Source organism: Gobius niger (assembly GCF_951799975.1).
Source record: "Gobius niger genome assembly, chromosome: 22".
NCBI classification, from domain to species: Eukaryota; Metazoa; Chordata; class Actinopteri; order Gobiiformes; family Gobiidae; genus Gobius; species Gobius niger.
Genome location: NC_136873.1, coordinates 16,963,812 through 16,988,746, shown reverse-complemented (window position 1 = coordinate 16,988,746; position 24,935 = coordinate 16,963,812). Strand labels below are relative to the sequence as shown.

At 43.5% G+C, this 24,935-nt stretch overlaps 1 protein-coding gene across 1 annotated transcript; it reads left to right on the top strand.

Moving 5' to 3' along the window:
* Positions 1–1,882: 1,882 nt before the first annotated feature.
* Positions 1,883–17,932, top strand: LOC306981527 (NACHT, LRR and PYD domains-containing protein 12-like; the record flags this gene model as incomplete). The annotated part of the gene is made up of 17 exons (XM_079581135.1): positions 1,883–1,894; positions 2,004–2,095; positions 2,187–2,264; positions 3,174–3,241; positions 3,313–3,809; positions 4,899–6,226; positions 6,298–6,471; positions 7,509–7,682; positions 7,753–7,929; positions 8,642–8,818; positions 11,782–11,907; positions 12,758–12,813; positions 12,875–13,117; positions 14,319–14,575; positions 15,962–16,078; positions 17,410–17,676; positions 17,750–17,932. Exons 2-17 carry the CDS (start codon positions 2,016–2,018, stop codon positions 17,930–17,932), a joined length of 4,002 nt encoding a protein of 1,333 aa, XP_079437261.1. The 5' UTR covers positions 1,883–1,894; positions 2,004–2,015.
* Positions 17,933–24,935: the final 7,003 nt, after the last annotated feature.

The window sequence follows — 24,935 nt, the reverse complement described above, 5'->3', positions numbered from 1 at the left end:
GCAGCAAGATAATTTTACTTAGCAAGAAATCTTAAAATAAGATATTAAAATCTTGAAACAAGCAGTACAAAACAAGCACTCCCAAGACTTATTTAAGCTCAGAAAACTTATTTTTGGATTCAACTATAAGGAGAATATACTTATTATGAGCATATCAACTTTTGTTTAAAGTTAACCTTACTTAAAAAAAAAGTGGAAATTATCCTGAAACAAGTCAATATATCTTAAAATGAACCAAAATTGATCCTAAAACTAGCTCTAAAAACCTAAAACCAGTGCTTGTGTAAAGGATGTAAATCTTACTGAAATCAAAACCAGAAAAGCAATATGTAAACATCAGCATTTATTTATTTCCTCAAAGTGTCACGTGGCAGTAATTTTAGAACAATTCAAACAAATTGATTCTTTATGGATCAAAATAAAATACAATTCGTTACCAGAGAGTCTGGTCATAAGGGGGTCTTCAAGGAAAAAAGGTTGGGGACCACTGCTGTATCCTAGACTAATGGGAAATGAACTTCTTTTAGACTTTCAAACTTTTAGACACCTGTCTTATCATCCTCCACACTCAGACTTTTCTGTAATACTAGTGAATTAAATGTGCCCTTTTGTACTGAGACACTAAATCGAACAAAATATAGAATGCACATCAGGGCCAACCTTATGAAAATAATATATTGCAAAGTAGTTTTAGGTTTCTCCTGACAGACTGCCTTCTAAAATAAATCTAGTGCCAAACACTCATCCTTGAATTAAGTCTTTTTTTACGCTCCAAAAATCTCTTATCAAGATTTTCGACGTTGAAATAAAAAATATCTTATTTTAACTCCTAAAAAAACTGATTTAAGATTTCTGAACTAAATAAGACAAATAATAAAGATCTGTGCTAAAAATAAGACTATAATGCAAAGTCGATGGCTTAAAATAAGTGAATAACTCTAAAAGTTAGTGAAATAATCTAGCATGACTAAAAATAAGATTTAAAATCTTGCCAAGTTGTAGGGAATTTGCAGTGTGCTTCAGATATGAAACCATTATTATGCATCCATCCCAGAGGATCTCCTTGACATGCACATTCACCACATTTTTAATTCACATATTTTTATCTATTTGTATTTATTTATTTGATAGGGACAATGCATATTGATGAACAGTTGCACATGAGCACTGTAAATATGCCAGATTATAGCGGGGATGCTAGTTTCCATCTGTAGTCCCTAATCCCTTTACAATAGTCCAATACAATATATGTATATCCAATACAATGTCTATGTGAAACTGACCAAATACTTTATTTCCCCACTGTATATGGCACAAGGCCCGAAAACAGCAGCCTTTCATTCACTCATTTTTTCATAGTTTTAGGACCCAAAAAACAATGCTATGGCCCAGTTTTTCTGCCCAAACTGTGATTCTCATTCACCAATTCCATCTTATTTCTGTAAAATCTTCTGTTTTCATAAAAAAAAAAATCTGCCCAAAGAAAAAAAGCTGTGAAAGTTACACAAACAACTGATATGGTCAAAATGCATTTATTTCTGCATTTTATTTTGATCAGCAACTTTACAAAAACTACTCAAAGCACTGGTATGCATCAGAACGTTTGAACTGTGATGACATTTTCTGGTTTATAACGGGGACAGCAGGTTAGCGCAGCACATTCCTCCCAACGGTTCAAACACGTTCTTTGTTTGTTTAGTTTGACTGAAGCAGAAACCAGGAAGTGCAGCAGAGGAAGTGCCAATGGACACGAGACAGAGAGCAAGGAGCAGCAACACGGAAATCCAAGAGAATCCAAGAGAAGAAGAAGAAGAAGAAGAAGAAGAAGAAGAAGAAGAAGAAGAAGAAGAAGAGAGCAAAGATTCTGGCTGAACAGTGAAGACAGAAATAGGACGTAAGAAATGTAAAATCTGAAGTGGTGCCATGTGGAAAGCAGCTGCAGTGTGCTCATTCACTTCCTGTTCCACTGTGTTTTTACCTGTCAGTGAAAAACTGCACCGCAGATACACAAGGAGATGGCAGAAGACATAAAGCACATAGCACATTTACTAAGAGTCAGTGGGGACTGTGCTGGTCCAGACCTCTGCGGGACAAAGTGAGTTCAACATTCCCTTTAACACAATTAGATCAAACATTATGTAACGGTGCAGAAAAGTCTCAAAAGGACACAATGTATTTCTCTTCAGATTGAAATCTGCAGCCACAGCGTCCAGTCTGTCCATGACCAGTGAAGATGGAGCTGTGGACTTCAGCCGTAAGCTCCGGTAAGATATAAACATAAAATCACTTCTGTCCAAGTCAAAGGGTTCATACAGTTTAAAGCAGGGGTGTCAAACATACGGCCCGTGGGCCTGATCCGGCCCCTGCCCTGTAGAGCATAAATTCCAGAGTATGTAAAAAAAAAAAGTAAAAGTCTCTAGCCCATTCCTGTGCTGAGTTATGATTTTTTAAAGAATAACCAGAATGCTCATTCCAGCCACTAGGGGGCATTACATTTAAAAAAAAGGAAAGAGTTCCACACGTGTCCAGCAGAGGGCACTGACATAATAAGAGCTCAGGATATGAACAACACATTATAGCCACGTGGTAAATGAACAGTCTGCCCCAGGGCAACTGTGGCTTCAAATACAACTTACCACCTCTGAGTGTGGAGTGAATGAATAATGACTATGCAGTACTTTGAGGAACTTGTGACACAGGCTTGTGAAGTGCAATACAAGTGTAAGACGTTGTTATTAATGAAGCTACAGTCAGGTTGGGGCTTTGACCAAATCACAGCTTATTATTATTCATTTATTGGAAACATTTCAGGTCTCAGGTTTCCTCTCGTCTGCTCAGGTTTCCTCTCGTCTGCTCAGGTTTCCTCTCGTCTGCTCAGGTTTCCTCTCGTCTACTCAGGTCTCCTCGCGTCTGCTCAGGTTTCCTCTCGTCTGCTCAGGTTTCCTCTCGTCTGCTCAGGTTTCCTCTCGTCTGCTCAGGTCTCCTCTCGTCTGCTCAGGTTTCCTCTCGTCTGCTCAGGTTTCCTCTCGTCTGCTCAGGTCTCCTCTCGTCTGCTCAGGTTTCCTCTCGTCTGCTCAGGTTTCCTCTCGTCTGCTCAGGTCTCCTTTCGTCTGCTCAGGTTTCCTCTCGTCAGCTCGTCTGTTCAAACAATTCATCTGTGTTTGTGTCCACAGAGAGTCAGTGCAGAGTCGAGACTCCGCCAGCAGCAGACGTGGTAGATCGGTCCAGGACAGTGCACAAGGTCAGTCAGTGCAATGAGCCTCATGTACGAGACATGGCTCTCACCTGGTGTCTCCATCCCTCTGTGTACAGGTGAACATCTGCAGAAGGTTGTGGAGGACCATAAGCAGAGCCTGAGGCGCAGATATGAGAGTGTGACAGAGGGAAGTGAAGAAGCAGGAGATAGAACTCTTCTGAACAGCGTCTACACTGAGCTGTACATCACAGAGGGCCTCAGCGATGAGGCCAGAGCCCAACCAGAGGAGAGGAGTCTGGAGACACAGTCCATGAGCAACAATGTCCAGGAGAGAACCATCAGGTGTCAGGACATCTTTAAAGCTCTGCCCCCTGAGCAGCAGCAGGGGGCGCTGCAGCAGGGCTCCATCAGAGCCGTGCTGACTGTGGGCGTGGCTGGAGTGGGGAAGACCTTCTCAGTCCTGAAGTTCTGTCTGGACTGGGCCCAGGGCTCAGAGAACCAGGAGCTGCAGCTGGTGGTGCCACTGTCCTTCAGAGAGATGAACCTGGTCAGAAGGGGGCGCTACAGTCTGATGGAGCTGATCCAAGTGTTCCATCCAGCGCTGGATCCACAGGTCACTCTCATCTACATAAAACGTCTAGTGGTTTGTTCTTAGAATAGATGTTGTCCCACAACAGCAACAATTTATAATAATACTTACTTATGATATACTTTCAGATAAAATACACAGTTCACTAGGGCTGAGTACACTTTCTGGACACTGGAGATGAATTAGATATATGTATTGTAAATGTGCAGATCTTCCTCACATTATTGTTTTCTGTTCTGGACAACAAATATTTTAGTATAGGTATCAGAAAAGGTCTCGTTCAGGTATCAGTATCGGAAATCAAGTATCGTTAAAGTGCTGGTATTGAAAACAAATGTTGCAGTACCCAGTCCTACAGTTCATACATGGTTACATTTAATAAATATGTCCAAATCGTAGTGGTGGGTTTCAGTCAGGGCCTTCAGTAGCAACCGGGCTCACTCACTCAAACGCATAAAATGATAATACGTGTTTTTAATGCATAACATATCATATACACTCCCCTCAATAACAAATCTACCAGCGGCGCATGGGAGAGAGCGAGCTTTGTTTTAATCAGTCAATGGCTGGCGCAGTGGTGAGTCTGGTTTCCAGGCACATTTTGTTGAGGGAGCAAAACAACCAGGGGTCAGCCCACATGGTTAATCCAAAGTGTTATAAAGACACTGGACTTACAGTTTGGTGCTCCGTGAGATGCCTTTCAGTGCCAGTCCCGGTGCAAACCCTTCACCTGTCCAAGGAAACCAAGCATCCGCGCCCCACTGTCGGTCCCAAAGCCTTGACGTCGAATCTTTAATTGGCTGATGATTCTGCCAGTCACTCATGTGAGTAGCCAGTGTGGTAGAAGAGTAGCTGGATCTGTAGAGCAGATATGTTTAAGGCACTAGTTTAGAAAAGGAAATTACAGTTAAACCTCAACAAAAACAATATAAGCAGTATATTATATTTACAAACAAATATACTATTATTAAGATATTTTTCCCCTCTTTCTTGATGGTCCTGACGGCCCACCACTGCCAAGTTGTAGACTGACTTCTGTGGTTAAAGAAAAAGTCCATAACATCTGGGAAGGCCTAGATTTCCAGTATAATGTACTGTTCTTCTATTCCACAGACGCTCACAGCCCACACTCTGTCCGTCTGTAAACTCCTCTTCATCTTTGACGGCCTGGACGAGAGCAGACTGTCTCTGGACTTCAGCTGTGAGCTTGTCTCTGAGGTCACGCAGAGGTCAGAGGTCGGCATATTGTTGGTGAACCTCATCAGAGGCACTCTGCTTCCTTACGCCCTTATATGGATCACCTCCCGCCCAGCGGCGGCCAATCACATCCCAGCGCGGTGCGTGCACAGGGTCACGGAGGTCAGGGGCTTCATCACTGACCGACAGAAGGAGCAGTACTTCAGGAAGAGGTTCTCAGATGAAGAGCAGCTTCAAACAGTCCTGTCCCACCTCAGAACCTCCCGCAGCCTCCACAACATGAGCCAGATCCCAGTCTTCTGCTGGATCACCTCCACAGTCCTGGACCACGTGTTGAGAAGCCATCAGAGCGGACCACTGCCCCAGACCCTCACAGACATGTACGCACACTTCCTGTTGGTGCAGACGCACAGGAAGAGGAAGTACAAACAGACACAAACAGAGGTCAGGTCTGAGACCTGGGGGCTGACAGAGGCCGACACAGAGCTGCTCCTGAAGCTGGGGAGACTGGCCTTTGAGCATCTGCAGACAGGAAACATCATGTTCTACCAAGAAGACCTGGAGCAGGTGGGTCTGGACCTGAGCGAGGCCTCGGTTTACTCCGGACTCTGCACTGAGATTTTCAAACGAGAGAGTGTCTTCAACCAGTCAGTCTACAGCTTCATCCACCTGAGCGTGCAGGAGTTTCTGGCAGCCGTTTATCTCCACCACTGCTTCACCCACAACAAAGAGGTGGTCAGGGAGTTTCTGAGAGTCAAAAAGCCAGGATTCAAAGGAAACCAGGGGACCATAAATGAGTTTTTGAAACAGTCTCTAGAAAAGTCCCTGCAGAGTCCAAACGGCCACCTGGACCTGTTTGTGCGGTTCCTTCATGGCCTCAGTCTGGAGTCCAACCACAGACTTTTAGGAGCTCTGCTGAGTCCAATAAAGAAATCAGAAATCACCAAAGTCATTAAAAACCTTAAAAAGATGAACACAGGTTACATCTCTCCCGACAGAAGCATCAACATCTTCCACTGTCTGATAGAGCTGAAGGACCAGTCTGTGCAGCAGCAGATCCAGGACTTCCTGAAGTCTGGAGGTGGATCTAAGGAGAGACTGTCCGAAATCCAGTGCTCGGCTCTGGCCTACACACTGCAGATGTCAGAGCAGGTCCTGGATGAGCTGGACACACTGAAGTACAATACGTCTCGAGAGGGTCGACAGAGACTGGTCCCAGCGGTGAGGAACTGCAGGAAGGCTGTGTGAGTCCTCAAGTAACAACCAGCAGACCTTCAGTGGGACCAATCTAACACACTTACACATCTGCTCTCAGGTTTGGTGACTGCTACCTCTCAGACCTTCAGTGTGAAGTGGTGGCCTCTGCGCTGAACTCAAGCCCGTCTCATCTCAGAGACTTGGATCTGAGTGGAAATAGCCTGAGGGACTCGGCGGTGTCCGTGCTGTGTGCTGGACTGCAGAGCCCTCACTGTCAACTCTCTGCTCTCAGGTCAGTGCTGGCTCAGAGCACATGAGAGGGTCTGGAACACGACTGACAACATGTTTCAATACTGTTTGGCTAATTGGTCAAGCTGTTTCTCATTACCAGCTGAGAACTTATTGAAAGAGCAACTTTATATTACATTTCTGCATATATTAAGAATGTATATCGTAAATTCTCTAATACTGGCCTGTATTCCATTAGCGGCCGGGTCTCTAACAGAGGCCGGGTTCGCAGCTGGCGGAGGCAAATTAAAGCCGGTCTCTAAAACAGGCCGGGGCTTTTATTAGAAACTATAGCGGTAGAAATATTCCCCATGTTAGGAATTTGTCTCATACTCGTGTAAATGATAACTCACGTGGAAGTAAACAAACGGGAACCCGGGCCGAGGGGGGCGCTGCGGAGGAGCTGATCCGAGCGTAACTTTGACACAGATTTAGCCACTTTTCAAACCTCCAGTGACTATTTGTGGAAACAGGGCAACAAATGTTGTGTGACCCTCCAGGGTTTTAATAAAGTCACCATCGCGTCTTCAAAGCACGTCCAGCTGCTCCGTGTGCAGGTCAGTCCCACGCCTCAAAATAACTCCTCCCATCAGCGCGAGCGTCTCGTCTTCTCTCGGGTCAGTCTCATGATCGATCACAAACACAAACACTCCGTCTAAACTCGCCTTTTACACAAGAAAACAACAAATAATCCGGTCCGCGGTAAAAACGAAACAGAAACCTGCAGTGACATTGATGTCAATGCTCCGCTAACAGCAACGAAACACTTCCTGTTGTCCCGACAAAATAAAAGGCGTCAATGTTCCAGCCGCTGAGAGAGGGTTTGAAATGTTAATAAATGAACCTAATATTTTAGGTGCAAATGGACACAAATCTCGTTTTTCTTCGTTTTCCTGGTCGTCCGTTTTGCTCAAATAGAAATAAAGGCCTGTCTCTAATTGTGGCCTGGTTCCAATAAAGGCACTTTATACAGCACTAGCAGAGGACACAGGCTTCATTATATTTGTATATCTTAAAACAGATCATTTGTTCTGTTTTCAGACTGAGGCAATGTGGTTTGTGGAAGATCAACTGTTCCTCTCTGGCCTCAGCGCTGAAGTCCAACCCCTCACACCTCACACTCCTGGACGTGAGTTATAATAGTCTGTCGGATTCAGGAGCGTCTCAGCTGTGCGTTTTTCTGCAGAGCCCAGACTGTCGACTGGAGACTCTCAGGTCAGTTTATGAACTGTGTGTTTTTCTTTACTATCTGTAGACTTTAATCACTCCATTATTCTTTACTCAGATTGAAGCGCTGTGGTTTGTCAGAGATCAGCTGTTCCTCTCTGGCCTCAGCTTTGAAGTCCAACCCCTCACATCTCACTGACCTGGACCTGGGTTATAACACAGACCTGTCTGACTCAGGAGTGTCTCATCTGTGCCTGTTTCTGCAGATGCCAGACTGTCAACTGGAGACTCTCAGGTCAGATTTAAACTAGTGATGGGAAGTTTGATTTGAGTTGATTATAGCCTTTGTAATTAGTCAATCTCATTTAAAGGAACAAACCATCATTTTTCACATACTGAGATACACCGCGTTCTAAATTATTATGCAAATTGAATTTCAGTGTCAAAAAGGTTTAAAAAAAGTAACGTTTTTCAATGAAACACTCTTCACTGACATCAATCTCAGAGACCTGGGATGATTAGTCGTCAGGTTAAGCCTAGACGTTCCACATTATTAAGCAGATCACCATTTTCAAGCAATATGGGAAAGAAAAAGGATCTCTCTGCTGATGGAAAGCGTGGAATGGTTGAATGCCGTGTTTGTTCATAAACAACGTCTGCAGGAAAAAGGAAACTGAAAAAGTGTCTGAGCCGCCAAAGTAAAGTGGGATTCATTTTGATTCATATTTTTAATCGCGATTAATCGGTAGAAGTCCCGGTCCTGGTTTAAAGGCCCAATCTTAGTATAACATACGTACATTTGAGTGTTCTTTATTTTTGTAGCATTTTTTTTCCTTTTATTACCTTATTCAATGTGGCTCTTTTGTATGTTGCGCCTGAAAAAATACATATTCCCCACTGTGGGACTGATACAGGTATTCGTTTCTAAAAGCATGAGAGCAGGCAGTGTGAGCTGTGAGTGCCGTGAGCTCTGGAGAGAGAACTGACTTGTGTTTGTGTCTGTTTAGTCTGGCGCTGTGTGGTTTGTCGGGCCTCAGCTGTGAGTATCTGGTCTCCGCTCTGAAGGCCCACCCTTCACCGGCTCTGACTGAGCTGGATCTGCAGCACAACGACCTGACGACAGCGCGGAGCAGAGAGCTGAGGGACTTTCAAAGGACACGAGGCGACAGACTGCACATTCTCGGGTCAGACGCATTTGATTTCACCACGTCTGGTTGAATATGTCAACCGAACCATGTTGGCTTACATTTGTGTTGTGATTGACCAGCCTCTCAAAGCCACAGCTGCCCTGTGAGCAAAGATCCTGCTCACGGCAATGCACTAAAGCGCGACAATTACACAGAGTTCAGCAATGACCAGGAAATAATCACCATTAGGGCTGGGTACTGTCACACGATACCAGTCTGTTATCAGAAAAAAAAAGTTAAGGTTCTACTGGTATTGAAAACATAAAAGTATCGAAAGCAGGTGCTGAAAATCACAGTATATCTTTGCAGACCAAGTTTTGATGCTGTTGGTCCAGGGATAGGATTAACCTGTTAAAGCGCTGAAATATTATTTTTGGTCTCAGATCTTAAATCTTGGCGTTTGGTCACATTTGAGAACAACCCACTGTGAGTCTCTGTGATCTGATTGGCTTCAGAGCTACAATGTAGGTCAGACACCGTGAGTCACAATTACACTAAATAGTGAACTCTTTATTTTCTGCAAAAAAGCTGAGGCCTCATTGCTCTTCAGTCACAGACTGAGCAGTGAAGAAGGAGGTCATGGAGATTCTGCTGGATGTAACAATAAAATATAGAAATTCAAGTATTCATAATATGTGTGAAAAATACTTTCTATAACTAATATATTGATAATTATTAATGACTCTCATAAAACAAAAACAAACCCTTTTCATGTGTATCTGCTGTAGGTCATGTTTGTCCCAGTTCCTCTGAGTCGTGGTGCTGCAGGACTGATGTGGACAGATGTTACAGGAGAAGCTCATGAGGTTCATTTCTTCAACAGTTACTATGGTAACTATTTTCTCCAAAGTAAAAGTAGATCTACCACAGTCCTGTCCACATCTGTCCTGGTCCACCATGACCCACCACGACTCAGAGGAACTGGAAAAAACACGACTACATCAGATAATACATATGGATTTTTTTTTAACCTTTAAAAGCATCAATTGTGTGATAAAAAAAAAAACTGAAAGAAATAATAAAAGCTTAACTAGAATTCTCATCTCATTCTTAGTTTATTTACTGCATTCTTTAGTTTTACAGTTCTCAGCAGAAGTTCAGTAGTTCTGTCTAAAGCAGAAGCTCCATGACTTCCTTCTTCACTTCTCAAGAGCAAAGAGGCCTCAGCTTTATTACAGAAAACAAAGAGCTCACTGTATTTAGCCTCATGTTACTGTCACTCATGGTGTCTGAGCTAAAGTCTCAGTCTGAAGAAAGTCAATTCACATTTACACTGAGAAGGTTGGAAGGGCGCCCCCTTGTGTCACCTTGCATCCAAATGCAAGGGGAAGGAGGAAGAGTTTGTGTATTTTATTTATTTTTAAATTGAATGCCATTCTAATGCCTAATTGCTATATTTTTAACACCACTCTGAATCTATTTTAAAGGTGCTTTATGCAACTTTTTATGTGACCACTACAAGGTCAAATACGCAGAAACATCAAGTTTTCTTCACATAAAAAGTTGTACAATGCATCTTTAATACATTTTAGTGACTTTTAACACATCATTAATTCAAAGGCTTTTAATGCCCCACGGAAACCCTGATTATTGCCCTGTTTTCTGGTTCTACAAGACATATATTGTAGTATCAAAAGAAATGTAATATTACCCAGCCCTAATTGTAATGCTTCCATTTGGCGAATGTACCACTTTGTAACTAAGTTTACACAAAGATGTTTCCATTTATTGGCCGAATCTTTAAACAACACTGATTCATACAGTGGGAGGGAAAAGTCTGTGAACGGAATTTCTCACATTTCTGCCTAAATTGGTCAAAAAATGTGTTCCGATCTTTATTCAAATCTTAAGACTGATTAAACTGTGTCTGCTTTAGCTAATACCACCCAAACATTTACATTTGATCATGTTTTTATTGGCCATGACATGTAAACATTCACAGTGAACCGCCTGGCTAACAATGCTCCAAGAGCTAATTAGGCAAGGCATGTTTCTTTATACCGCACATTTCACACACAAGATAACTCAATGTGCTTAGACAAGTTAATGCAGACATTTAGAGTCAGGTGTGAGCCAACCTGAAGTGACTGAGATGTGGCTTAACACCGAAAAACAGGAGGGTCCGTCTTGTAAAGATGACTCCAAGGGCACAGCACAGAATACTCAATGAGGTAAGAAAGAACCCTAGAGTGTCGGTTAAAGAAATCACTGGCACACGTCTACAATACGTAAAACATTGAAAAAGAATGGGGCCATTACTGTCTAAAAAAAAACATTGCTGCACATTTGCGAAAGAGCCCTTGGATGCAAAATATTCTGTGGACTGATGAAACTAAAGCTGAATAGTTTTGGGAGAAAAAAATGGAACAGCACCAACATCAACCATCAAAACCCTATCCCCATTGTGAAGCATGGAGCAGGAGAATCATGATGTGGGGCTGTTTTGTTGTCTCAAGGCCTATCATCAATAGAAAAATGCATTCACAAGTTTATCAAGATATTTAGCAGAAAAACACGTGACATTCACAACAGTGAGTGAACCAGTAAGTGAATAAGTAATTGAACCCCTGTATTAAATAACTGCTGATCCTTCTTTAGTACTGTAGTAGTTGCAGATCAGACGCTCACAACTCAGGATGAATCTTCGACCACTCCTCTTTACAAAACTGCTGCAGTTCAGCCAGATTCATGGCTTCACTTACTTATTCCACGCTCTCCTGTGAATGTTTACATGTTATGGCCAATAAAAACATGATAAAATGTAATTGTTTGAGTAGTATTAGTTTAAGAAGACACTGTTTAATCATTCCTGTTATGTTAATAAAGATCAGACTGCATTTTATGACCAGTTTAGGCAGAAATGTGAGAAAACGTTCACATACATTTTCCTCCCGTTGAACATATACTGTTAGTAAGAACCAAGCACTTCACTGTTTGTCTGTTTGTCTGACTGTCTCTAGAATCCTAGATGAGGACACTGAAGTGGACACTGAAGTGGACACTGAAGTGGACACTGAAGTGGACACTGAAGTGTTCGCTGTTAGAGACAACTCGAACTATGATGTCCCTCAAATAACCTGGTACCAGTAAGAACAAACCATTGATATTCACCAACATTCTTCTTTGAAACAAGTCACCGTCTGCTTTTCCTCAGGCCAACATCTGTAAAAACATCTCCAAGTAAGTACTGTCCTGTATGATTGGTTTATATTGGACACCTTTATACACATGTGACAACGAACCCCTGGGTCCAAGAGACAGCCAGCCCCATCTGAAGCCCTGACAAACACTGTAAGCTGCTCTCACACAGCTTCAGCAGCAGGTCAAAGGTGATGTTAAAGGTGGAGTATGAAGTGCTTCCCGTATACTCATCACTGCAGACTTGGGTGAGGGGCGGTTGGTGGTAGTCGGAGAATGATATGGACGTAATTGTCCTCGTGGGGCCGTCCTTCGATGTCACCGGTGTGACCTGTAAGAAGCAATGGGCGGCCGGATACAAATATCGGGAGCGAGAATACTTTGAAATTGTACTGTGTTTTGGTTACTGAATACTGAACACTTGCTCTAAAATGCAACGTATTCTGCTACTCTGTCCAATCAGAGGAATGTATTCCGAGTACGTAGAATACTACACCGACATGAATTATATTTACCGTAAATTTCATTTCAAATTCAAATTTCAATTTCATCACATTTTTAATAATAATAGTGGGGGAAAATGTGCTTGGTTCAGGCGGGGGTAAACTCCAGCACTGTTGTCTTTCTCAGCTGAATCCATGGCTGAGCTTCTGTGGGACGAGCCTCAGCCCGGAGCCTCCAGTTGGACGGTGAAGAACAAACATCACTCAGGACAAGTATCAAAGGCAAGCACTGAAAAAAACAATCTTCTATTGATCTAAGGTTCGATGAACTTAAAATATGTTCCTTTAAACTCAGGAAGAGGCCGTCTTCTGTGCCCAAGTGTCCAGTGACTCAGGCCAGCTGTCATACAGGTAAATAAAGTCCCTTATCCTCCGGTGGCAGAGTGGTTATCCTGAGAGAGAGGTCTTTGAGTTGGAAGTTGTTGCTTGAACTCTTGCAGGCTCAGATGCCCGTCATCCGGAGCCTTCCGCTGCCCCTCGACTGGATTGGTGTTTGTGGTGACGAAAGAGGCCGAGCTTCGGTACAGAATCGTCCAATGGGACGAGGCGCTGCTGCAGTTGTCGGGCAGAACTCACGCAGGACCTCTGTACGACATCGAGTGTCCGGAAAGAGCCGTCTGTGAGCTGCACCTGCCCCACTGTGACCCACACGCCGGTACGAATCCCTCTGCTCCCTCTGACCCTATCCTCCCTCTGACCCTTTTCTCACTCTCCTCTGCTCCCTCTGACCCTCTCCTCCCTCTGACCCTTTTCTCACTCTCCTCTGCTTTCTCTGACCCTCTCCTCTGACCCTATCCGCCCTCTGACCCTCTCCTCCCTCTGACCCTTTTCTCACTCTCCTCTGCTTTCTCTGACCCTCTCCTCTGACCCTATCCTCCCTCTGACCCTCTCCTCCCTCTGACCCTTTTCTCACTCTCCTTTGCTCCCTCCGACCCTCTCCTCCCTCTGACCCTCTGCTCCCTCCGACCCTCTCCTCCCTCTGACCCTTTTCTCCCTTTCCTCTGCTCTCTCTGACCCTTTCCTCCTTCTGACCCTTTCCTCCCTCTGACTCTTTTCTCCCTCTCCTCTCCTCCCTCTGACCCTCTCCTCCCCTGACCCTTTTCTCCCTTTCCTCTCCTCCCTCTGACTCTTTTCTCCCTCTCCTCTGCTCCCTCTGACCCTCTCCTCCCCCTGACCCTTTTCTCCCTTTTCTCTCCTCCCTCTGACTCTTTTCTCCCTCTCCTCTCCTCCCTCTGACCCTTTTCTCCCTCTGACCCTTTTCTCCCTCTGACCCTTTTCTCCCTCTCCTCTCCTCCCTCTGACCCTTTTCTCCCTTTCCTCTCCTCCCCCTGACCCTTTTCTCCCTCTGACTCTTTTCTCCCCCTGACCCTTTTCTCCCCCTGACCCTTTTCTCCCTTTTCTTTGCTCCGTCTGTCCCTCTCCTCCCTCTGACCCTCTCCTCCCTCTGACCCTCTCCTCCCTCTGTCCCTCTCCTCCCTCTGACCCTCTCCTCCCTCTGTCCCTCTCCTCCCTCTGACCCTTTTCTCCCTCTGACCCTTTTCTCCCTTTTCTTTGCTCCCTCTGTCCCTCTCCTCCCTCTGACCCTCTCCTCCCCCTGACCCTTTTCTCCCTTTTCTTTGCTCCCTCTGACCCTCTCCTCCCTCTGACCCTTTTCTCCCTTTCCTCTGCTCTCTCTGACCCTCTCCTCCCTCTGACCCTCTCCCCTCCTCCCTCTGACCCTCTGCTCTCTCTGACCCTCTCCTCTCCTCTCCTCCCCCTGACCCTCTCCTCCCTCTGACCCTTTTCTCTCCTCCCTCTGACCCTCTGCTCCCTCTGACCCTCTCCTCCCTCTGACCCTCTGCTCCCTCTGACCCCAGCAGGCCTGTCCCAGAGCGGTCTGTCCGTGGCCCACATCAGCGACAGTGGTCTGAGCCTGATTGAGCCTCAGCGGGTCACAGTGTCCCATGTGGTGATCCCAGTGTCCGGCCTGTCTCCCTTCGGGCTGGTGTGGAGGTGGCTCTCCGGACCGCGGGCTGTGAGTGGGAAGGTGCTGCTCTTCCGCACCCCCAGGGAACCAAACCGGAAGATCCAGGTCAATGTGCATCTTCTGCCCAGTAACATCCCCGTGGACCAGGTACACCAGAAACCATAACCACTGTTCATTCTGTCATAAATCACTGCTTTAATTAGTCCGCGATTAACTCAGCACCAATGTCGGAAAGTCAACACTGCCATAAGCTGTCTACAATAAAAGGACACTCTGAATGTTCAGGTTTGCTTTGCTGGTCAGTGTCTGGTGTGACTGTTGTTTCCTCACACAGTGCAGCACATCTCCTTCAGAGAGCTGATCAGGTTGTTGACTTTGGCCTGTGAATGTGAGTCCGCTCCACGTTCTCGTCTGTATTCGCCAATCCAGAGCATCCCAAACATGCTCAATGGGTGACGTGTCATTCCAAATGCCACTGTGTTTGTTGTTCATGTGGGCCGACGGTGGCGCAGTTGGTAATGTTGGTCATTTGGTGATCGGAGGGTCGAATCCCTCCACTTGAGGTACCTCAAGTGGAGGGATTCAAGTATCTCGGGGTCTTGTTCACGAGTGAGGGACGGATGGAGCGTGAGATGGACAGACGGATCGGTGCGGCGTCAGCAGTGATGCGGTCGCTGTATCGGTCTGTCGTGGTGAAGAGGGAGCTGAGTCGGGGCAAAGCTCTCGATTTACCGATCGATCTACGTTCCCACCCTCACCTATGGTCATGAGATTTGGGTAATGGCCGAAAGGACGAGATCGCGAATACAAGCGGCTGAAATGAGTTTCCTTCGCAGGGTGGCTGGGCGCACCCTCCGAGATCGGGTGAGGAGCTCAGTTACCCGGGAGGAGCTCGGAGTAGAGTCGCTGCTCCTTCACGTCGAGAGGAGCAGCTGAGGTGGCTCGGGCATCTGTTCCGGATACCTCCTGGTCGCCTCCCGCGGGAGGTGTTCCAGGCATGTCCTAGTGGGACAAGGCCTCGTGGAAGGCCCAGGACACGGTGGTGGGACTATGTCTCCGAGCTGGCCTGGTGTGGCCTCGGGGTCAGAACAGCTGGAGGAGGTGTGTGTGGACCGGGAAGTTTGGGCATCTCTGCTGAGACTGCTGCCCCCGCGACCCGGCCCCGGATAAAGCGGAGGAAAATGTATGGATGGATGGAGGGTCGAATCCCAGCTCCCGCAAATGCACCTTGGGCAAGACACTTCACCCACCTTGGCTCCAGTGTCTGCATTCACTGGTGTATGAATGGGTGTCTGGTTCCATACTGTAAAATCACTATGGGCCTAATAAAGGTTGAAAAGCGCTGTAAAAGTTGAGTCCATTTACCGTTTACCATATCAGTTACCTGAGCCACTCTAATCAGCGTCTGGATATGCACACATTCACACACATGTAGACAGTTTGTGAACAATATTTGAGAGAAATGACTTTATTGTGTAAACAGAAAGTCTAAAACAATTTCCATTGAAACATTCGGAAAACATTTATTTTCAGGTGAAAAGGAAGCAGTGGAGCACCACTCAGCACATCTGTGCACCTCCCCAGTGCCAACTGGTCATAGACCAACATTATAGTGTGGCCTGTCCCAGCGCTGAGATCGTCCAGCCTAAGGTGAGCACAACAGTAAAACTCTAGATAGGACATGGTCATATCAATACATTGGCCTGGCCCTTCTAAATAAGTGCAATGTAATCAAATGGGAAACAGCTGTTTTCCTTCATACTGTTTAGATCTATGACTTTTTGATCATTGTGACTGACTTTATGTCAGATCTGACAAGAAAATAAGGTCTTTGCAGGTTTTCAAACGTTATTTCAGTTTTATAGGTTTATCGGTTTGTCATCATTGTAGTGTGATATAGACTGGTGCTATGGGATTGAAAAAAGCATAATACCCCCCCTTTAACACGACATGGTCAATATTTATTGAACACGGGACACTGATACAGTGAATGCAAACCACTGAACCCTGGCAATGAATGGAGAAAACAAAGCTAATACGGCTAAACAACACAACTAAAAAACGAGACGTTTCAAAGAAATGAGCTGATCCTGCCTGAGATACTTTGAAGTCATAAACCGATCACAAACAATGAGTGTATTTCAGATTCTGCCATTGGATCAATGAAAATATTACTCCTGGTTTTGCATTGGTTGCATTGGGGTTAATCACAAGATGGCCGCCACAGTTGCCACGTCATGTCCGATCTAGAGTTTTATTAAAGATCTTTGCGTTGCACAATGTGGCTACACTAGTTTCTCTGAGTTGAAGTCTGGGCACCAGTACTTCCTGTATATATTCATATCCATTAAGATTAGCTTAGTCCTGGGAGATGATACTTACTGCATGTTAACGAGTTGCTGTCGGATGTAAATGTTTCAGTGGAGGAGACGTCTATGTTTGTACGCACGTGGACTTGTGTGCTTGCCTTCGTACTCCATAGTAAACTAGCTGAAAACGTTTGACAAAAGAGTGTGCTGAATATAGCTCAATATTATAAAATCAATGTGGTCAACACACACGCCGCTGTAGGCCATACAAACAAACGCAGGACGGAGTGCAAAGTTTTAGAGATTTCAATCAGAAAGAAAGCAACAGCTCACAGCGAATAGGAGGAGGCTGAATCACCGTCCGGGAAAATGCACTCGTTAATGTTAAGGCGGGTGGTTAGAGGTTAAAACATATATTTGTGGAAGTGTCACAATTACGCTAATTTGGGCCAGGCTAGTCAGAGTCCAGGGCTGTTTTTCAGTCCCAGTCCGCCCCTGTCCACCAGGTAATCTTTAGAAATGTGACTATTCCAGTGGGTCTGAGCTAATCTCCATAGTAAATGAATGCAGGCAGGAAGTACTGGCGCTCACAACTTCAGGTTAGAGGAACTAACATAGCCACATCGTGCGACAGGTCAATTCAGTCTGCTGACCTCTGTTGCTCTCCCCCAGAGGGCGCTGTTCACCATGGATAACGACCCCGACTATAGCCACTCCTTCCAGCTGCGCCTGCCTCCTGAGAGCAGCACAGTGTCCGTCACCGTGAGAGAAGACGGGAGCTCAGAGGAGAGAGAAGTGTGGGCCTACGTGGTGGATCTGACCGGTCAGTCTATTCACGACAGCAGTGGCCAGTTCGCTTCACTGACACATTTTTTTTTAACTTCCAGAGTCCTCGTCGAGCGCAGACACCGCTCCCCACAGTCATGCGACACTGCTCCGGTCCGTCCGCCGTGACTTTGTTCAAACCGTGTCGGACGCAGTGCTCAACCAACTGCTGGACCGACTTCTGCAGGAGAAGGTGCTGACCTGGGAGGAGATGGACAGCGCCAAAGAGAAGCCTCGTGCGGATAAGGCCCGGCACGTGGTGGACACCGTGATGAGGAAGGGTTCGCGGGCGGTTTCGGTCCTCGTCAAAGAGTACTGTGAGCTCGATCCACTCTCAGAGCTGTGCGGTCAGCTCAGGACTCAAGTCTGAATTCAAGTAGAAGATATTTAACCTTGGACCAAACTTGTCCTGTTTCCTTTTTGAGAGAAATGGGTCTGTTGAGTTTATAGAAAACGTTTGATGTCTTTTTTGATTTGTTTATTTGATAAGGACATTAGCATTGGACAAACCAGATGCATTATTTTTAGTGTTACAGGAAAAACTGTTCATTTGCAACACTTGTCCAGGAGGAGACACAAGAGTCTTTGAGTTCACCCCATGAAAAATGAGAGCAAAAACAAGAGTTTTGTTGAGTGTAGAAGGAGAAAGCTGCTGCTTGATTGGCACATGTTGGAGATTAATTTTCTAATTAGCACTTGAGGCCATGTGTGTTATTGGGTCACGACTGGTAAATACTAGGGGTGGGTTTAATTAATTGGTTTGAATTGATTTTCCTTTGATACTACGATATCAACTGAACAAAACAAAAACAAAAAAACTTAAATCAATCCTTTTATTACATCTTTTTCCTGTAATAATGTGACTTGTTGCATTTTTGTTTTGGTCAGGTCATGTTCAATAAAAAGTACATGATTAATGTAACTGCTTTGGGTTCTTCATTCTTAATGTAAATCTTCATATTTTAACTCATTCACATAGCGTAAGTTAGAGCTACTTTATACTATTTGCAGCATTAGTTATTCTGAGAATGTCTTCCATTGGGGCGAGGAACGCGCTTCTCTTTGGTCCTCATGGCAGGAGGAGACATTGCTGTAGTACCACCCCCTGGTGGCCAGGGGGTAGACACTTGGTAAACATTCTGGCATTCTTATGAGCACTGTCTTTGACCTTCCCTAGCACTGCTTAAAAGCCTGGCTCCAAAGAGTTGTATTTTTTCTAAATATCGCTATGACCCATGTGACAATGCTGTGCTAAGTGTTATATTTGTTTTTTGTACATCAGCACTAAAAAGTGGAAGCCTTTTCTGTGCTCCCACCAGCCTTTTTGCCCTTTTACAGAACAGGCTTCGTAGGAGGACATTGAGCAGCCATGTTAATTTCACGAACCACTCGGGATCATTACTATGAATGGGGCTAAATAGATAATCATCAATCTCTTGTATACTATATCTGTGTCCATATCCAAGTAAAACTGCCACTGAATTGAATCAAATCGGGCCCTTGTGAATCGATTTGGGAAATCTGAATCGATACCAGCTCTAGTAAATACTGTACTTTTAACACATTGTTGCATCTAAATGCTTTTATGTGAATAATAATGCTAGTATTTTGCTTTTTCCCTTTTCCATATTAACATAATGAAGACTTTAAAATGGAAACATTTCACATACCTATTATCAGATCTGCCCATGTTTTTTGAGGGCACTGAACCACAGACAAGAGCACTCATTGTTTGTCATTGTTAGCAACTTATTTTTTTTTTATTGATTTACCACAAAGTACAGAAACACATCCACAGCATACCTCTCGATGGGGGTGGTGTGAGCGGGGCGGGGGCCGAGGCAGTGAGACAGGGACTCTGTACTGGGCGAGACATAACAGGTAAAAAAACAGACTTTTTCCAAATCTAAGGTGCATCTGATCTACTACATCATTTTTAAGTTCCTAATTTGCACTAGCTTCGAAAACGATGTCAGTATAAGTGACACAGGATGGGACATCGACCGAGCAAAGGGCACTATCGCCTCTCAGCCTCACGAGAAGGTCCTGCAGGTCTTGCTTGATGAAAACACAAAATCTGCGCGTACTTTCATTTCCTAATGCCAGTTGGAATTCAATTCACCACTTGAACAATGTGAAACAAGCTAACAAGCCCGAAGGCAGTGGCTAAGTCGTAGCGTAGATCAAGAGGAGCTTCATTGATGGTTTTTGAGAGATTTACGGGGGACACGGAGTAAAAAAAAAACTCAAACATGAACAAATGAAGGAAAAGGTCTGGGCCGTGACGTTTAACAAGCCTTTAAAAGCTGTTTACCTGCAATGTCTCGCCAGCGAATCTCAAAATGCAGTTAGTCATGAAGCCACTGTGTATTGCTCGGATTGACGGATTGAGCTGCACGGATGAGGATGGAACCACATGGCTTGCAGTTTGTTTTTTGTTTTTTTCCTCGTATGGTTTAAAGATTTTTTTAAGTTGTGTTTGCTGCAAGCCCGAGTCGACACAACACGATTCACACGCCAGAACATACAATATTTACAGGTTGTACATCGAGAGGAAGACGTTTATTTCAAAGGGTTTATTTCACTCCAAAACAGTCCCGGCGCTACGGAGGTTGCTTTCTGCCACGGGAGCGGAGGAATGTGCAAGAGCGCCATCCTGTGGGCTTTTTTATTGGGCTTGTAAACAGAACACCTGGGCCGTGTCCGGAGGTCCACGCTCTTCCCCATGTAGTGTAAGAAGTCAAATCGAAAACTTCAAAGTAAATCTCAAAAAGGTCTTCATAAATAACTGAAAAGATCTAGATCGTTTATTATAGAGTTCGGGAAAATCCGCAGTTACCATGGAGATCGGCCATGTTTGCAGCTGCTAGCATAGCCTACATTATCCATAGACTAACATTAGCTAAAAACAGTATAAAAATTTGAGGAAAAAAGCCGTGGAACAACTCTGTTAGCTGCTAGTAAATACGTCTAACTCACTGTGGTGTCCAACAATAACTCTTAAACTCTTAATAACTTTTAAAATCTCCATTAGTTTATAATTGCTGCTAATCCCATGATGCTTAGCGATATGACATCACATTCCCGAACTCTACTTGCAGTGTTTGATGGCTAATGCGCGCCGACTCAGTGGAAGGAGAAGAAGAAGAGGGAGAGGAGTGTTCACTTGAATTCACTTGTTCACTTGTTTGTTCCACTTGTTCTTAAAATGAACTGTTTGATTGAGCAAAGTTTCAGGGAAATTACTTTTATCTCATGTAATTTTATTGATTTAGTTTGTTCAAAAGTTACTTTTCTTTTCTTTTATGCTCGAAAAGAAGAGTTTGAGAGAACAGTTTGATGGCTAATGCTAAAAACAACAGGCTAACGGAGTATAAAAAGTTTCCTTTATTAGCAGTTTGCGATGTCTGATGGCTACTGCTAACGGCTACAGGAAAAAACAACAGGCTAACAGACTCGGAAAAGTTTCCCGTATTAGCAGTTTGCGATGTCTGATGGCTAATGCTATTGGCTATAAGAAAAAACAACAGGCTAACAGACTCGGAAAAGTTTCCCGTATTAGCAGTTTGCGATGTCTGATGGCTAATGCTATTGGCTATAAGAAAAAACAACAGGCTAACGGACTCAGAAAAGTTTCCTGTTTTAGCAGTTTGCGAGTCTGATGGCTAATGCTAATGGCTATAAGAAAAAACAACAGGCTAACGGACTCGGAAAAGTTTCCTGTTTTAGCAGTTTGCGAGTCTGATGGCTAATGCTAATGGCTATAAGAAAAAACAACAGGCTAACGGACTCGAAAAAGTTTCCTGAAGTAGCAGTTTATGAAGTGTGGTGGCTAATGCTAACGGCTGTAGATCGAACGACGCTTCTCCTCTTTATTTTTGTGAGTGGGCATCGTTGCTCACTAGACGGGTCAATATAGACCACAATGCATTGCGGGAGAGTCGTCGGAGAACAGCCGACAGCGACAGGCCTTCGAGCTAAACGTAGCACGACTGAATCAAAACAGCTGTTGATGAAAAGTTGCTAACGTTAGCTGCTCGAGATAGTGCGGTACTGGTAATGGTGGACATTCGAACACAGCCCTGGATGTTTTAGCTCTCCAGTGTTTGACAGTATATCGAACAATACTTTTACTTTGCGGGACTGGACACACACGTACACGAGGAGGAGGATTATCAAGAATCTAGAGCGAGACATTTTCTCACTGCAGTGGCAGAAAGCACATCCACATAAATCATTATAAACAAGTTCAAAATATTCTCTCATCTCAGCATTTTATCTTGAAATCACAAACAGGTTGCAGGGAGATGCTGTGTTTCTGAGGACGTACACGCAGAGGTTTCTCCAGCATTGTCCGTGCTAACAGATGGATCAGTATCTTCTATCTACGCTACACCTCACACCAAACGACACGCTTTGCATTCGAAGCGGCATCTCGAAAGTTCAGGCGATTTCAGAACAAATACAAAACTAGCCCAGCATCGCGACAACTCACAGCATTCTTTGGTGTGGAGGATAAGAGTCAAACCGACAAAGCAGCTTTGAGACACGTTCAAATTGTTCTAAATACTACAATGAGTTGATCAGGAATCGCACTACGGGCTTCATTTTGTACGATGTTTTTATGAGAATATTTTTTGTTGATTTTATGAAACCGTAACAGGATTTAGCCCTGAGGTCTCCAACCTATTCCCAAGTCTCTCATACTGTCCATGTGATGATAGATTCCTGAACACCTTGAACACAATCTGCAAACCTCAACTTGGTTATTCTTTTCTTTTGACACAAACAACAGGCTAACGGACTCTAGTAGCCATTTGTGATGTTTGATGGCTAATAATATATGATCTTCTTGTTAAAGTAGCTCACGGACAAAAGACGGTTGGAGACCCCCCCCCCCCACGATGTGGCCTAAAAATGAGCGCTAAGTATATCATAAAAAAATAAACTACAGCTGAATGTGTTGTATGAAGCCGGCGCCTGGACGGCATGCACAGCGCTAAGTCACCCCCGTTTTAACGTGACTCTCTGAACAGAGCCGTGGGAAGATGTTTTAGTTAGGGGGCGCTGAGGGACAAAATTTACCCCCAAAATACTTTTTCTGTGCATAAATCCTATTTATTAACCTCTTAACTCCCGCCTGAACCGAGAGCATTTTCTCCAGTTCAGCTTTACCCAAATCCTGTAGGCCAGTGTAACACCTCATTTGAAAGACCTACAAAACTAAATGGATCTTTTTTCTCACGTCAGATTTTTTTTCATCACTTTTTTTGTTGGGCAGTCGTCTCATTTTTGTCAAATTATTCCCATTTTTTTTGTCAAATTCTTATCACTTTTTCATCAATTTTTTCTAATTTTTTTGTCAATTTTTTCTCACTTTTTGTAAATTTTTTGTCAATTTTTATCATTTTTTCGTCAAATTATCCGCATTTTTTTTGTCAAATTCTTATCATTTTTAGTCCTTTTTTTTCCTCAATTTTTTGTCAAATTTTTCTCACTTTTTTGTCAATTTTTTGTCAATTTTTGTCACTTTTTCGTCGAATTATTCACATTTTTTTGTCAAATTCTTATCACTTTTTAATACTTTTTTTCCGCAATTTTTCGTCAAATTTTTCTCACTTTTTTGTCAGTTTTTGTCATTTTTTTGTCATTTTTTCGTCAGATTTTTCTCACTTTTTTGTAAATTTTTTATCACTTTTTCGTCAATGTTTTCTCACTTTTTTCACATTTTCATCCTTTCGTTTCGTCTCCGTTTTGTTGCTATTTTCACACCTTTTCCCCAGAAGCTTTTGGACTGGGGTAAAGCTGGAGAAAATGTGCTCGGCTCATGTGGGAGTTAAGGGGTTAACATTGCCTGCAGTTCACAAACTATCCACCAGGGGGTGCTGCAACGCCCTCAGCACCCTGGGTTCCCACGGCCTTGTCTCTGAACATAGACTGGATAAATAATCGCTACTGTCTTCTGAAGTCGTGAATATATTTTGTTCATGCCGCAAAATGGACGTCCCGAGGCTGCGAGTAGAGACAAGCGCGATCTCGAAAAGAACAAAATGAAAAAAACCAAACAAAACTTCCCACACAAACCCCACACGACGAGCCTTAAATAGATACTGTCCCGTTCACAGGTTTCAGAATGCATACTGGAATTCTATATATTGCACAACATTTATACATATACACAATAGAAATAAATAATGATATAAATGTACTGTACGTAGGATTTTCTTCGGTCTCACTATGGTTTACCTGCTGATATTTCCATCCTCCCTGTGTTTATAGAGAATGATTGGGTACGAAACAAGTCGAAATAAATAAACAAAAAGAAAAAAAAAAAGTATGGTGTGGGCCACATGAGTTCAGATCGATCAAACGGACGCTCCATTGTTTGAGGAAATGAAAATGATCGTGCCGCTTCAGACCCTGCACCTGCTGGACATTTACTGGAAGTGCGGAGAAAGAGCTCAAACACAGGATGACTTTCTGTGTTAAGTGTTATTTTTGACGACTAAAATTGGACTAAAACTAATTTAAAAGTTTTTCATGAGACTAAAACTGTGACTAAAATGTCCAGATATTTTAGTCGACTAAAATAAGACTAAACAAAAGTGAAAAGGAGAGACTAAAATCATCCAAACTTCTATTAAGCGTCTGAAAGAGCCTCAGATCATGTAAATTCTCTGCCAAAGGATCAGCTCTGAGCTTTGTTCATGTGGAGCAGCTCCATGAAGCTCTTCTGCTTTATGGAGCTAAGAGTAACATGTGCAATAATCTCTGTATCGGCTGCACTTTATTAACTCTGAGTGATCTTCTTGAACGCCGACTGTAACAAGTGAATTTCTCCTTTGTCAATAAAGGATTATCTTATCTTATCTCTTTATTAAATATGATTATAATACATATTATAAAAACAAAGCCGACTAAATTGAAATGCAATTTTAGTCGACTAAAACTAGACTAAAATTGAAAAGATTTTTTTTTGCATAAATCCTATTTATTAACCTCTTAACTCCCGCCTGAACCGAGGGCATTTTCTCCAGTTCAGTCAACTCATTTTGGTCAATTTTGTCATTTTTTGTCAATTTTCATGACTTTTTTGTCACTTTTTTGTCAAATTCTTATCACTTTTTAATCAATTTTTTCTCAATTTTTCGTCAAATTTTTCTCACTTTTTTGAACATTCTTTGTCCATTTTTGTCATTTTTTCGTCGAATTATTCGCATTTTTTTTGTCAAATTGTTATCACTTTTTAGTCCTTTTTTTCCGCAATTTTTCGTCAAATTTTTTATTTATTTTTTTTATAAAATGTGATTATGATACATATTATAAAAACAAAGTCGACTAAATTAGTCTTAAATTTAGTCGACTAAATTGAC